This window comes from Hetaerina americana, unplaced genomic scaffold, assembly GCF_022747635.1.
Source record: "Hetaerina americana unplaced genomic scaffold, ioHetAmer1.1.p SCAF_47, whole genome shotgun sequence".
In the NCBI taxonomy this organism is placed as follows: Eukaryota; Metazoa; Arthropoda; class Insecta; order Odonata; family Calopterygidae; genus Hetaerina; species Hetaerina americana.
The window spans coordinates 377,829-391,461 of NW_027287063.1; the positions used below are offsets into that span (position 1 = coordinate 377,829).

General features: G+C 37.7%; 1 protein-coding gene across 4 annotated transcripts in view; it reads left to right on the forward strand.

The window, feature by feature from the left end:
- The window catches only part of LOC139693332 (centrosomal protein of 89 kDa-like), a 51,794-nt gene that overhangs the window by 18,068 nt on the left and 20,093 nt on the right, over nucleotides 1-13,633 (forward strand). The window contains exon 6 of one of the 4 annotated variants that reach the window (XM_071591447.1): nucleotides 5,423-6,799. The exons of the other annotated variants lie outside the window; for them this stretch is intronic. Coding sequence (XP_071447548.1) covers nucleotides 5,423-5,468 — 46 coding nt within the window. The 3' untranslated portion in view covers nucleotides 5,469-6,799. Of the gene's footprint in view, nucleotides 1-5,422; nucleotides 6,800-13,633 lie in introns of those variants that run through there. 4 annotated transcript variants of the gene reach the window in all.

Sequence of the window (13,633 nt, forward strand, 5' to 3'; positions counted from 1 at the left end):
AGTGCAAGGAGGCCCATTGATTTAGGCCCCAGGGATGTATTTAAAGTCCTGCAATAAGTTTGATGCAGGTCTCTGCAGGCTCTGGTTTGGTGACAATGAACGTTGTCATTTGTCATATAATTGGATATATTACTTTTAGCGAAAATGCATACGACATAAATGTAAATACATGGAACAGTCAGAATATTTAACCTTTTGAAGAAGGAAAGACAAAGTGCATTGTAGGGAGCATTGCATATTAATCGTATTAAACATTTTTGAGCTTTAAAAATTGAATCAGAATGAGGGGAAGAACCCCAGAACAGAATACTATAGATAATTAAAGAATAAAATTCTCCGTAATAAATTGAAAGTAAGATATCAAGGCTTACAGATTTCCTAATACTTCTAATAAGAAAGCAAATGGAATTTAACCTGCTACGAAGATTGCATATGTGTTCATCCCATGATACATTTTTATTTATAACAACTCCCAAAAACTTGGATCTAGAAATTTGGGGTACACACGTTCCCCCTAGGTCAATGGCCAATGAAGCAGGGGCTTTATTTTTATTAGAGAAGTATATGAGTCCAGACTTGTCAGGGTTGAGTTTCAGAGAATTTTGTGAACACCATTCACGAAGAAGTTCGGAAACTCTAGCTGCTGTCAAGGTCAAGTTGTTTAACGATGGTGCTGATACAATTACGTTAGTGTCATCAGCATATAAAATTGGCTCGGCTCCTGGAACTGACTGCAGAACTTTTGGTAAGTCATTAATGTAAAGTAAAAATAGGATAGGGCCCAAGACTGAGCCTTGGGGTACACCTAATGTAACTTCTTTACTAGGAGAAGTAAAATTAGTACCGTTCTTTAACAAAATAACCTGTTGGTGCCTTGCGCTGAGGTAAGATTTGATCCAGTTATAAGGGATACCTCTGATGCCATAGTGTCCTAATTTGGACAAGAGTAACTGATGATTAACTAGGTCAAAAGCCTTGGAAAAATCGAAGAATAGTCCCAAGGTTTCAATTCTATTATCAAGATTTGAAAGTATTAGGTTTACGAGGTGATAGGTGGCTGTAGATGTAGATCTGCATTTCCTAAAACCATTCTGTGAGCCAGACAAGAGATTAAAAGATTCAAGAAATGATGTAAGTCGATTATGGAAGACCTTTTCAAATAGTTTCCCTATCTGGTTTAATAAAGATATTGGACGGTAAAAATTCATATCCTGCTCACTACCTTTCCCTTTATAAAGTGGTACAACTTTGGCAATTTTAATGGCATCAGGAAAAACACCAAGTTGTAGGGATTTATTAATTAGGAAGAGTATCTGTTCCTTGATAGAATTAATTGATTTTTTTATCACAATCCCTGGGATACCATCTGTACCAGGACTACTTTTGTTAGGGAATTTTTTAATGATGTTCATCAGTTCCAGTTCAGTACAAGGAAGCAGGTACAATGAATTAGACAGGCTTGGGATTAGAGGATAATTAACAGGAATTGGAGTATTTGTAGTAGTCTGGTGGGACAAGTAGAAGTCATTTAAGTTGGATGCCATTTGAGAGTAATCAGAAATAACATTACCGGTGGGGGGATAATGATTTGCACTGCAACAAATATCACATGTGATAAATTTTTCTCACAATGCCAATAGAATTTTAAAAGAGTTGCAACCATGAGCAGCCATCGCGGTGACCTTCTTGGTAATTCATCTGAAGTCTATAGTCAAACGACTGTCACTGTTCTTAGTTTTTCTCATGATGCTCAATTTATAACTCAGCTTTAAAGAAATACATAAAATACCTTGTGCATAGGTGTATATGTTTCTAATTAGCTTTATTAACATCGGGAAATAAATCCTGAGTCCTGATATGTATGAGAGATGTAGTGAGACCTTCACGTGGGAACTGCAGTTGGGTGAATCAATCACTATTTTCTTTAAACCATATAGTTCTGAGCGTAGGTGGCGGAGAAAGTATTAGTGATAGCCAGAGAGAGGGTGAGGGAGACGTGAGTAGGCCAACATCTTATGCCTTCCTCTCTGGCAACTAAGATCAGGGAACCACAAAATAAACATTTAATTGGTATCACTCCGTAGCCAGCACAGAAAACATCACCACGGCAAGAATTGATTCATTTGGCTTGTCATTTGCTTTCCAAGTGGAATCCTGAGACCTTGTCATAACCTCTCTTCAAATGTAATTGAAGTTATATTTTTGACTTGTACATTGTGGTGGAGGTCAGAAGTGTGGGAAAGGAAAAGAGGTGAAGGTTGAAGGAGGAATTTGACGTTAACAATTGTGTGTTCCATTGAGTTTTCTATGGGCCTCTCACCGACAGTGCACACATGATAACTTATTCCCTTGACCTCTTTTTCGCAGATGCTTGAAGTCACGGGGCTATCCCCACCTCATCTCCACTCTCACATCCTCTCCCTCCATGCTTAGTTTCCTCGAGAGACCTCTCTCTCATTTCTTCAGTGTGTTTGCCCTTCTCCAGTCTGCCACTCTATTGCGTTGTAATTATGGCATATGCATGTTTTGAATGTGTTGCTCCCTTCCAAGATTGTGACTGGACTTCATTTACTTAACGTGAAGTCATAAAAATGCTGCATTCATAGAGCATATTTCGCAATAGTTGGCAATTTTTTGGACATTGGTGTTTTTGTATTCCGAGGAAATATTTGTAAAAAAAACTGAAAAAATAAATATGTTGCATAAAATACTACAATATGGTGGAATGCCAAATGTATTAGCTGTGCATGATGAGTTATTCAAATGCTTTTTTTGTACTAAGTTTAAAGGATACTCAAAAATTATTAAGATAAGTACTTGAAAGATCTACATGTATGAACTGTTGTGGTCTTGGAAATTTTACTCTTGTTTATGTTGCGCAGCTTAGCCTGCATCTGTGGCATAAATCGAGGGCATATTCGTTGTGTCAATTTTGTTTTGCACAGCACGCATGAACCCAAGTGGTCTGTCCCCATGCTCTTTCTCCAATTTACTCCCACATCATAATTGCTGCATTCATTAGTGTCCGTTCTAATTATTAAATTAGATAATGGCATATGTTGACAGATACAGATTCAAGAATGCTGTTATCATTTTCTCCAGAGTCACTGTTAGACCTCGTGTTTTCCGTAGTACTTTCTATTGTTTGAATTTAGCTGGTTAGTCCAAAAAAAATAACATTTTCAATATTACCATGGGTCTTGGCCTCCTCTGCCCCTTCAGATCACTTTCTTCATTCTCATCATCTGCTTTGTGAAAGCAATCAGCATTGGCCTTTGCTTTGACTTGAAATCCAAGCATACATGATTTAGTATGTACCATCAAGTAATTTCATTTGTTCTTTTCTTTATTCTAAAATGTATCCAGCTGATTCATTTCTCTCAAGTGGCACTGAGGTTTTGGTACTTGCGATTCCCAGCTTTTGCTCACTGTTCCATTGGGAGGAGCAATCATCCCAGCTGGAAACCTGTTCCTGAAAAGATAACACTTGATGAAAAATGAGTATTCCACTTTTAGGCATAAAATTTTATGGAAAAAAGTCTCAGAGCTCTCCTGAAAACTGGTAATTTGCACATCATGTCTTTCTTGCATGAAGCCCTCAATATGCCTTGGTGTCACTGAAATTTTCAAATTTGGTCGATATTGGCACTTGGTGTACTATTGGGAGCAATGGGACAGCTTCTCTGCGAGGGATGTGCTTCCAAGAGTAGCAGCTCTCAACTCGGAAGTGGCCACATTTGCACTATTTCAGATGAAAAAGGAGGGAGTTGGAGACAGCCACGCTTGATTATGTTCTTTGCAGCATTGCATGGGAATCTTCTGGGGAAGCAGCCCTCTGGATAGTCATTTGTAGCTGCAGCATTAATGCATTGGTTGCCAGGCATTAGGGAGGGTTAGTCCTTGGTTGCCATTCCTTTCTCGGTGGGGCTCGTGGGCTTGGTAATGAATACGGGACTACATGGTCTCGGGGTTGTCCAGATAAGTTGCCTTAATGATTCTCAGGTTCATAATTTGAAAACTAAAGTTGTACCTTTGCTCTGCGAAACCAGGGAGGATAGGGTGCAACCGAATTCCTAAGAGGAGGGAGGGGAGAGGAGGAGGTAGACCCCACCCACTGCCACATCCATGTCACTCCCTCTTGAAGTCACGAGCTAAGTTTCAGTCCAACTCCCTCAAGCAACATGGGCCAGCCCCTTCAGTCCTCAAGATATTTGAAAAGAATGCCATTTGGGAATTCCTAAGAGGAGGGAGGGGAGAGGAGGAGGTAGACCCCACCCACTGCCACATCCATGTCACTCCCTCTTGAAGTCACGAGCTAAGTTTCAGTCCAACTCCCTCAAGCAACATGGGCCAGCCCCTTCAGTCCTCAAGATATTTGAAAAGAATGCCATTTGGGATCCTCAACATCCTTAGGTTCAGCGGAATGCGCTCGGTATGTGGATGGGAGCAATTACGGTGGATCATGCACTCCAGGGAGAAGTCTTTATTGTTTCTGCGCATCAAGGGGTGGGATGTGCAGTGAGCCACACAAAAGCATGGGCTTGCGTGTGTATGGATGCCCTTTTGCTCTTGTTCTCCTGAATAGAAGGAAGTTGGGAACTTAGTCACGGGATGTGTTTCACGTTTATTTTGCTTATTCTGGAGTGGAATGTGGAGGGTGCAGTTGAATTAAGTGACCTTGGGGCAAGAGGGAGTTAGTTGTCTTGGGATCCTCATCGTCCATTACATTACCATGTGCTAAAGCAAGATGCTTACGTTGCCATGCACAAAAAGTGGAAGAGGGTAGCTGAAGGAAAGGTCAGAGTGCGTGAAGAAAGTATGGAAAAGAAGGAATGTATGCATTGGAGGGAATGTGAAGGGGGAGAGTGAAATGAATAAAAGTTCTGGAACAGGAAAAGGTGACCAAATTGAAATGATTACAGTTTGTGAATTTATTTCTTTTTATGTAGTATATTTTGAAAAAATATGCGCACATTATTCACCATTCTTAATGTAAAATAAATTTTCCTTTACTTCTGGTCACATTGTTGTTCATTCCAACTTTCTGAAGCTGGCATGGAAACTAATTATATTAAAATATTGATTATACCTGTTTTATACTCCTTGCAGCCACAAATGAGGAACATTCCATGCAACTTGCTTTGCTGCTTAAATTAATGCTTCTGTACTTTCAGTATTTGGAACATAATGTGTAATTTCTTAAAATTAGTGGCTATTTAAGATTATGAATTCCTAGTAATTAATCAATACTACACTTTAACATTCTGTGCAGTAAATAAGTTTAATGCATTAAGTGGAAACTTATTGTTTATGTGACACAAATTTGGTTTTTCATAGAACTTCTCCTGCAATTTATGGAATGAGTTAACTTTGCTGCAGCCGATTGCTTCATGGTAGCAATTAATGTTTTTTATTCTTCTAGTCTTAGACCAAATGTGAGTTGGCGGAGAATGAAGAAGCAGCGTTGACTATTAGAGAAATGGCTGAGAGAGTGCTGACTCAATCTATCTCATGCCCACTCACACAACAAAAAGGATAAAAGCAAAAGATTGAAGAGAAGTGGCATTCTAAAACTTCCCAATCACTCATTGACAGCCTCCATTCCGTGAAACACTATGAACATATTGAGAACGCATTTGCCTCAAACTAAGCAAATTATGATGGCGTATGAAATGGTGTGAGGTGGCCTAGTAGGTTGTGCATTTGACTGCTACGGAGAGGGGGGTCAGTTCAAATGGCGTATTATATGGTGTGAGGTGGCATAGTAGGTTGCGCATTTGACTGTTGCAAAGAGGGGCGTCAGTTCAGATATGGGTGATGCTCTGAACGCAATTTTATGGATATCAAGGCTTTCAGGGAAACCATAGTTGGCTCTTGGAAAAGAGCTGACCACCCTGCCCTGTTATTGTGCAAATTTCAAATATTGCAGGTGTTTTTTGATGTGAAGTCTTTACCTGCTTCTAACCTTTGGGTTGAATACCCTAATAGTGGTCTGTTATGCCATTCAGAATGTAATCATGGCTTTATTTCTGAGACTAATGAGAAGTATTTATAGCTGGCTCCATCCCTTTCCTCCACCACCAATCATCCCTTTTGATTAGATCACAAGGCTCCTGTCCAAGGTACTAGGGTTGGTGTTTGTGTGACTAATGGCAGACATAATCAGTTATACAATGGAAAGAGACATTAGTCCTCTTACTATACATAACCTTGAGGACTTTGTCAGTGGTGTAGTAATAATGAAGGTATTTATATAGCTTCCTCTTGAAATTGGGTGGCTATTTACAGATTTAAGTCAAGTAGAGTTATTGAATAGTTTATAGACTTGGTAGCATGACATGCATATGGAGCTCTAAGACAATTGTTGCTTACTAGAAAGTGGGAGAACAGATAGCCTTTTCGTATAGGTATTTATTGCCATAGCATAGCGAAAAATTGGTATAACGGTGTATTTAATGGATATTATTAGGAAGCAAGCCTGCCTGTGGAAAGCATGAGCTCTTCCTTCTCTTCCATTTGCCCAAAATGTTACATTTACCCTTCTTGTGTACTTCGATGGCCCTTATTGTACAAGTTGTTGTCCATCTGAAATCAGTTTACTTTCACTGATTCTCCTTTATCTTTTTTACAAGGGTTACGCCAGTCTTCAAAAGAACAAGAATTTGGTATTATATACCTGCTTACCTTAGCTTCAGTCATTTCTTGTTTAATTGCATGTATAACTTCCAAAGAAACTGCGGGAGATGCCGCAACAGTAACTTTTAACGGAGTCATCCGCTAATGTGCATTTTAATGCAACAATTTCAGAGCGTAAAAATCATTCGCCTTGACTGGGACTCGAACCCAGATCCCTCAATATCCGGTCGAGTGCTTTAGCCACTTAAGCTACCGAGGCGTCCTCTTAAACTCTGAAATTTTGGGGCTTTTAAAGGAACTAGATGTTATGACGAAATACCGTACATACAATGTCACATGCATTCGTAGTCGTGCGCGAGACGCCACTGTCCACGAGGAACCTCGTGGACAGTGGCGCCTCGCACACGACTACGAATGCATGTGACATTGTATGTACGGTATTTCGTCATAACATCTAGTTCCTTTAAAAGCCCCAAAATTTCAGAGTTTAAGAGGACGCCTCGGTAGCTTAAGTGGCTAAAGCACTCGACCGGATATTGAGGGATCTGGGTTCGAGTCCCAGTCAAGGCGAATGATTTTTACGCTCTGAAATTGTTGCATGTATAACATTGTATTTAATTTATGATTTAAGAATTTGGTTGTGTTTGCCTATGCGGAAATCTCTTCCCTGGGATCTTGAATGGCTCTCTCTATTTCACGTCCTAATGTATTTGGTCCTCCATCCTCTTCCTCGCATTCATTCTCCAGCACCAGCTGTGGAGAAGGTTCGGGCTGAGAGCTTAAATGTATAAAATGTAAATATGTACATAAGAAAAAATCTCACTGAGGCTTGAAACTAGAAGTGATATTCACTATTATCATGCCCAAAGTAAATGCTATGTAGATGTATCTTTCTGAGCGCTGCAAAAATCAATTGATGGCCATCATATGAACTAAAATAATATTTTAACTTCCTAGGGAACATCAAAATATGGCCATGTTACAATTGAAATCAACTTTGTTTTTGTGGCATGTCCAAACCTCTTATAATTTGTTTAATCATGATAATTCAGTCATGCATTTTATGACTAATAATGTTCCTATCTCTCTGACCAATAAAAAGTATCTCTATAAATATTTTTATTACTTGGATAATATTATCGCACATTCTCCTTATCCACCGATCCAATAGCTTTCTCCTATTCTTTATAGCATAATTTATAATCGCTAATTAATGCATTGCTACAGTTATTGCTGTATTCATTGCTCAAACTGGGAATTATCAAATGATGCAGATATAGCATAATGCTAAGGAACGGGAATAGAATTGCTCATGTTAGAAAGGCTGTATGTACCTGTATGCTACCTTCAGCCTAATACAAGATTGATCAAATTACGAGGGTCATCCGGAAAGTAGTACCCGTTCGTGAAATAAAGACACAAAAGTAAATATTAACAAACATAAAAAATTTTATTTGAAAGAGGATACTTTAAACTACTTCTCAACATAATCTCCAAGCAAATTAAGGCATTTGTCATAACGTGTGACAAGTTTCTGTATTCCTGCTGCATAGTCCTTCGCCGCCAGCTCATTGAGATACGCGAGGGACCCATCTTGCACAAATTTTTGCATAATGCAGATGGTGTTTAACAATTTCATGAACAATTGTTCGAGAAACATTGGGAAAATGCTCACAGATGTCATCAATTGTGACGCGCCGATCGTTCCTCACGAATTCGTCAACTGAGCTCACCAGTTGGTCTGTAATGACAGACGGTCTCTCCGAACGCTCATCGTCGTGTGTGTTCCCCCTCCCCATGTTGAAGTTGCGACACCACCGCCGAACAGACGACTCGTCCATTACATTGTCTCCATACACCTCCTTTAATTGGCGATGAATATCACATGGGCGAACGTTTCTTGCATTGAGGAATTTAATCACTGCCCTCACTTCACAACTGGCGGCGTTCTCAATTTTTTTAAACATTGTAAACAATCACAGAAACAACACAGGCAATGCTAGCGTCACGCAACTTGGCTCAGAGAAGGCAGACAAGCCACTGAAGCTATCTGACCTCGTCCAGCGGCTACTCGCGTCGTCAGCACTTCATGTGGCACGAACGGGTACTACTTTCCGGATGACCCTCGTATCAGGAACTTAAAATGGCATGTTCATCGATATATGATTAATGATAGTATTTTTAGACAAAGTTAGTAGACCTAGGAAAAACTGGGAATTATGTGGATATTTCCTTGTCAACCTTGATTTTTGGTTTGGTCATTTCATCTGTTAGCGGGTCATTTAATTTCATTGGCAAATCTGGGCATTGATATATGTAGAAATAAAAATTTATATTTATGCTGGACATGGTCTGTGTCAGCCAAAATTCATGTTAGACAGTAAAATGGCCTTCAATTTTTTAAATCCCAAATTGTAATTAAATTAGATTTGATGTAAAATAGTTTTTAAGGATGTTATATGAGTGAGCTGTTGAGATGTGTTTCAAGTTGGGCTGGTGGATGCAATTGAAGACTCTGCATGCGCCCCCCTTTAGCTTTTTGGACTGTGGAAATAGTTCTTTAGTGATAACTTCTGGCAAGATATGAACATAGATTTGAATTTGACGTTAATATGATATATATATATATATATATATATATATATATATATATATATATATATATATATATATATATATATATATATATATATAATTTATTTTAACTGTAGTAGAATGCTGGTTGTGACTGATAATCATCCACCCAAGGAATAACCTTCCAGTTATTCATTGTGTGGATGATTATCCATTTATCCCTGCAAGGGTCATTCTTTCCCCTCCTATCTCTGCCCCTGTTCCTTCCTGTCTTGCTTCATTTTAGTGGCTAATGACACTTAATCTGTTGGAAAAGTTTTTCCTTCCCCACTCCAGTAGTTTCCTCACTTACTTGTAACCATGCAATTTCACTTTTAATTTGTAGATTAGGGACCTGCAAATGATTAATTCTCTTTCAAGTTGAATCAGCAGTGTTGATTCGAATTTGAATCAAATTGAGCTTACAGAGTTGTGCCCTCTTTAAGTGAATGTTCGGTTATTGGACATAGTTCTTATAAGCTCAATTTTTATTCAATCAGTAAAATGATATCCTCAATAGCCACCACAGATACTTGGAAAAGCTAAAAATAATATGGTAAAAACCTCACAAAAGGAAAATTAAACAATAAAAATAATTAATTTTAGAAAATAAATTTAATCTGAGTATTTTAAGAAATGAAGTTGCAGATTTTACTTAGGTCAACAGTGTAAATTAAATAGGCCCTAATTTGTTAATAAAGTGTTTAAAAGTTTTAGAAATTTGAAAACCTTTGTGATAATTTTACCAATCATTTTTTAAAGTATTTATTAAACAATAAATAATTGATATTTTGAGCCTAAATTAAAGATCATACATTGTCTGGAAATATCAGCATATTTCTCTGTATTTACCCCTGAGTCACTCTCTACTAAAGGAAGATTAAATGAATGAACATGATAATTTCTCTCTGGGCCAAGTAATTAAGGTGGAATAGCATCATTTTGATCAATTAAAATCTTGGAGAATGATATGGAACATCATAATATGTATTCATTTTGTATTCATATATTTGAAAAGATAGGAGGCAATGAGAGAAGTTGCTAGACTAATTTTAATGATGACTGTTTATCTCACATTGCAATTCCTTGAATGTCAATTGAATTAATACTGTTTTTGATGGTCTTATGAAAAAAATATTGAGCAATGAAAGCATTCACTAACCTTGTTTTCACGAGTAATGGTGAAATGATGAAGTTTTCTTGGATCTTCCACCGGGTCAGGGGTTCCATGTTGACCGATGTTTCGATGCCCGACTCGTGCATCGTCCTCAGGGATGATATGCCGAGTCGGGCATCGAAACCGAGTGGCAATCATCATCCCTGAGGACGATGCACGAGTTGGGCATCGAAACGTCAGCCAAAATGGAAGCCCTGACCCGGTGGAAGACCTGAGAAAACTTCATCAAGCATATACGCAGGGAAAGCACCAGATCTTACTAATGGTGAAATGTATGCAATTCATACTTAAATATGAACTTGATGCATAGTGAGTAATTCATGGACAAATCCAGGCAGAAATGGAAACGCACTCTATGCTAATGAATGTGGGTGATGCAGTGGAATCTTGTTTAACAAGCTTCTCGCACAGCAAGTAATTTGCATGACAAGCTAAAATATTTGTCTCACTAATGAGTGGCTTAATGAGCGGCCTTTCCTATAACGAGTGACGAGGAAAGGGATATTCCCGGAATGATTGTACGCCTGCTACTTCAGTTTGTGTTTAACACTCGTTCCACCAGGATCTTAGGGTCGTTAGTGATCACTAATTTTTCCAAACTTGTGCAGAAATTATTTTTGATTTTTTCGGTGCAAAGTTTAATTATATTTTGTGCATAGTTCTGAAATATCCCCAAAGAAAAAGCTGCCTGAAGACAGCTATGAGAGAATAAACATATCAGTAGAAAGGAAAGTAAAATCATTGAAAAGCAAGAACAGAGTGTGAGCATGGTTGATCTAGCATGCCCATGCAATCGGTCTACATATGTGATTTGCGCTATCCTGAAGTATTTGGACAAATTTAATGAGGTAGATTCTTCAAAGAGAATGACAAGGACATCTATGCAACCGATATGTATTCTCAATTATGTTGAAAGATTGCTTCTTATATGGATAAACAAAAAGCAATTTCAATGTGACACTATTGATGAGAATATCATTTGTGAGGAGGTGAAAGTAATTTTCACTGGCCTCAGTGAGAAGATGTCAGGATCATTAACTGCTGAAGAAGTATTTAGGGGAAGCCGTGCATGGTTTGAGAAGTTTACAAGAAGAACTGTGGCATTGTGAGGCATGGCGAAGCAGCTAATCTCCAACTCAAATACAGCAGAGACCTTCATTGGTGATTTCAAGAAGCAGTTAGATTCTGAGGGTTACCTGTCACAGCATTTTATTAATTGTGACATGGTGGATCTCTTGGGTAGGAAGATGCCAAAGCAAACCTACATATGTGCACGTGACAAAAGAGAGGAAGCATTGCCTAGTCACAAGCCAATGAAAGCCATCTCACACTGCTATTTTGTGCCAATGCAAGCAGCAATTTGAAAATGAAGCCCATTCAGAAACTCCATAAGCCTTCAATGGAGTGTAAATGCCAGAAGAGCAGGCTGAATGCGATTTGGAGGTCATGGGAGACTGTTGCATTGTGCCATGCGTACGAAGCATGTAGTAAGGTAGTGGCTGTGTGAGCAAGAAATTAATGCAATGATAATGCTGAGTCACATTTTCACAGTTTGAAGCGTTGCCCAAAAAAAATGTCTCTAGGCAGCTTTATTGTAGAAGAAATAAGTTATGTATCGTAAATAATAAGCTAATCAATTTGATTATATTTTTGTTTTTATGAATCAAGTAGGTTGCTTCATTCCGTGATGGAAGAAAAGATGAAGGTGGTCAACATTCTTAAACAATGTAGAAATAATTTTCCTGGACTAAACGTTGGACATAATTAATTTTTTTGCTTGAAATGCATTATTGTATTTCGCATTAAATCATATGGGAAAAATTGTTTCTCTAAATGAGTGTTTCAAATCGCAAGATAAATCACAAATGAATTATGCTCATTGTATGAGGTTCCACTGTTTTTGAATTCAACGAATAGAATTTTTGAACTTTGATTCAGATTATTCAACTAATTCATGAACGAAATTACCACTGGTCATAATCCAAATCTATCAAGTCTTGAGAATACTTGTTTTTTGATAATTTAAAAAGGTAACTTTTTGAAGCCCTGCACATTTCACCTTTAAATTTTCACACTATTTGATTGGGAAATAGATTTGTGAAACCCTCAAAAGACTGAGAAGACTGCTGATGAAGCTGAGGTACAGGTTCTCACATTATTCTCAGGACATGCACCAAGTTTCACCATTCTTGGTATCTTAGTCTTGGTGCTAATGTGAACACATTCATTGACTGTTTGCATTAACTGTTGTCGTACAACACAAAATTTACTAATTACTCCTAACTAATTAGTTTCTTAACTTTCACTGTATTGGCTACTAAACATTTGGGAAATAATTATGGCATTCAGAATCCCTGTTACATGATCATGAACTGTTAATGCTGATCTAATAACCATTTCTGGAGTATCCCGGTAAATCATTAGACTTCACATTTACAAAGATATTGATTTTTAGCATGTCAAGAAATCTAATTACTAAAATACATGTTTTCATCATGAGTGAGTATCAATCTTAAGGTTGATTGAATGAGTATCTCTTTACTCTCATCTCCCATCTACCAACCTCTTCATCTCTTCATAATGCCTTCATGTCTGCTATAATTTCAACACTTCTCCCACTCAGGGTCCTCCTCAGTACATAGTTCTTCATATACACTCACTCTTGGATCTGATGATAACTCTCTTCATCTTCCCCTCTAGTCTCAGATTTATGAAAAAAATCCTGTCTCTTTACTGTTTTACATCATAGAACTTCTTCATTAGCTATTGGATCCATCCATGCTTTCATAAATACCATTTTGTTTAAATTGTCTCCCCAGAGAATCATTTTTTTAAAATGGAAAATGAGAGTTTTTGAGATTTCTTCCAGTTAAAATAAAAATCCGCTGCCTAATATAAAATTAGCAATTTAAGTAATGAAGCAATTTTGTACACTATCTCATTCAGTTTTATGCATTAAGAAATTGTAGGTGCTAAATAGGGAATGGGAAAACAATGAAATTTAGGAGAAACTAAGTATATGAATATCAAAATATAAAATTCAGTTTTAACCCCTTGAATTTATGTAAGACTGGAAAGTTACTGTGGTCACATTTTGTTTTTGTGATCTCTCGATAGTAAATATATAATTACATTATCACTATTGACGAAACAGAAAATTGTTCCACTTTAATTTTTGACACACCCCTGTGGATGCAGCAAGCATTT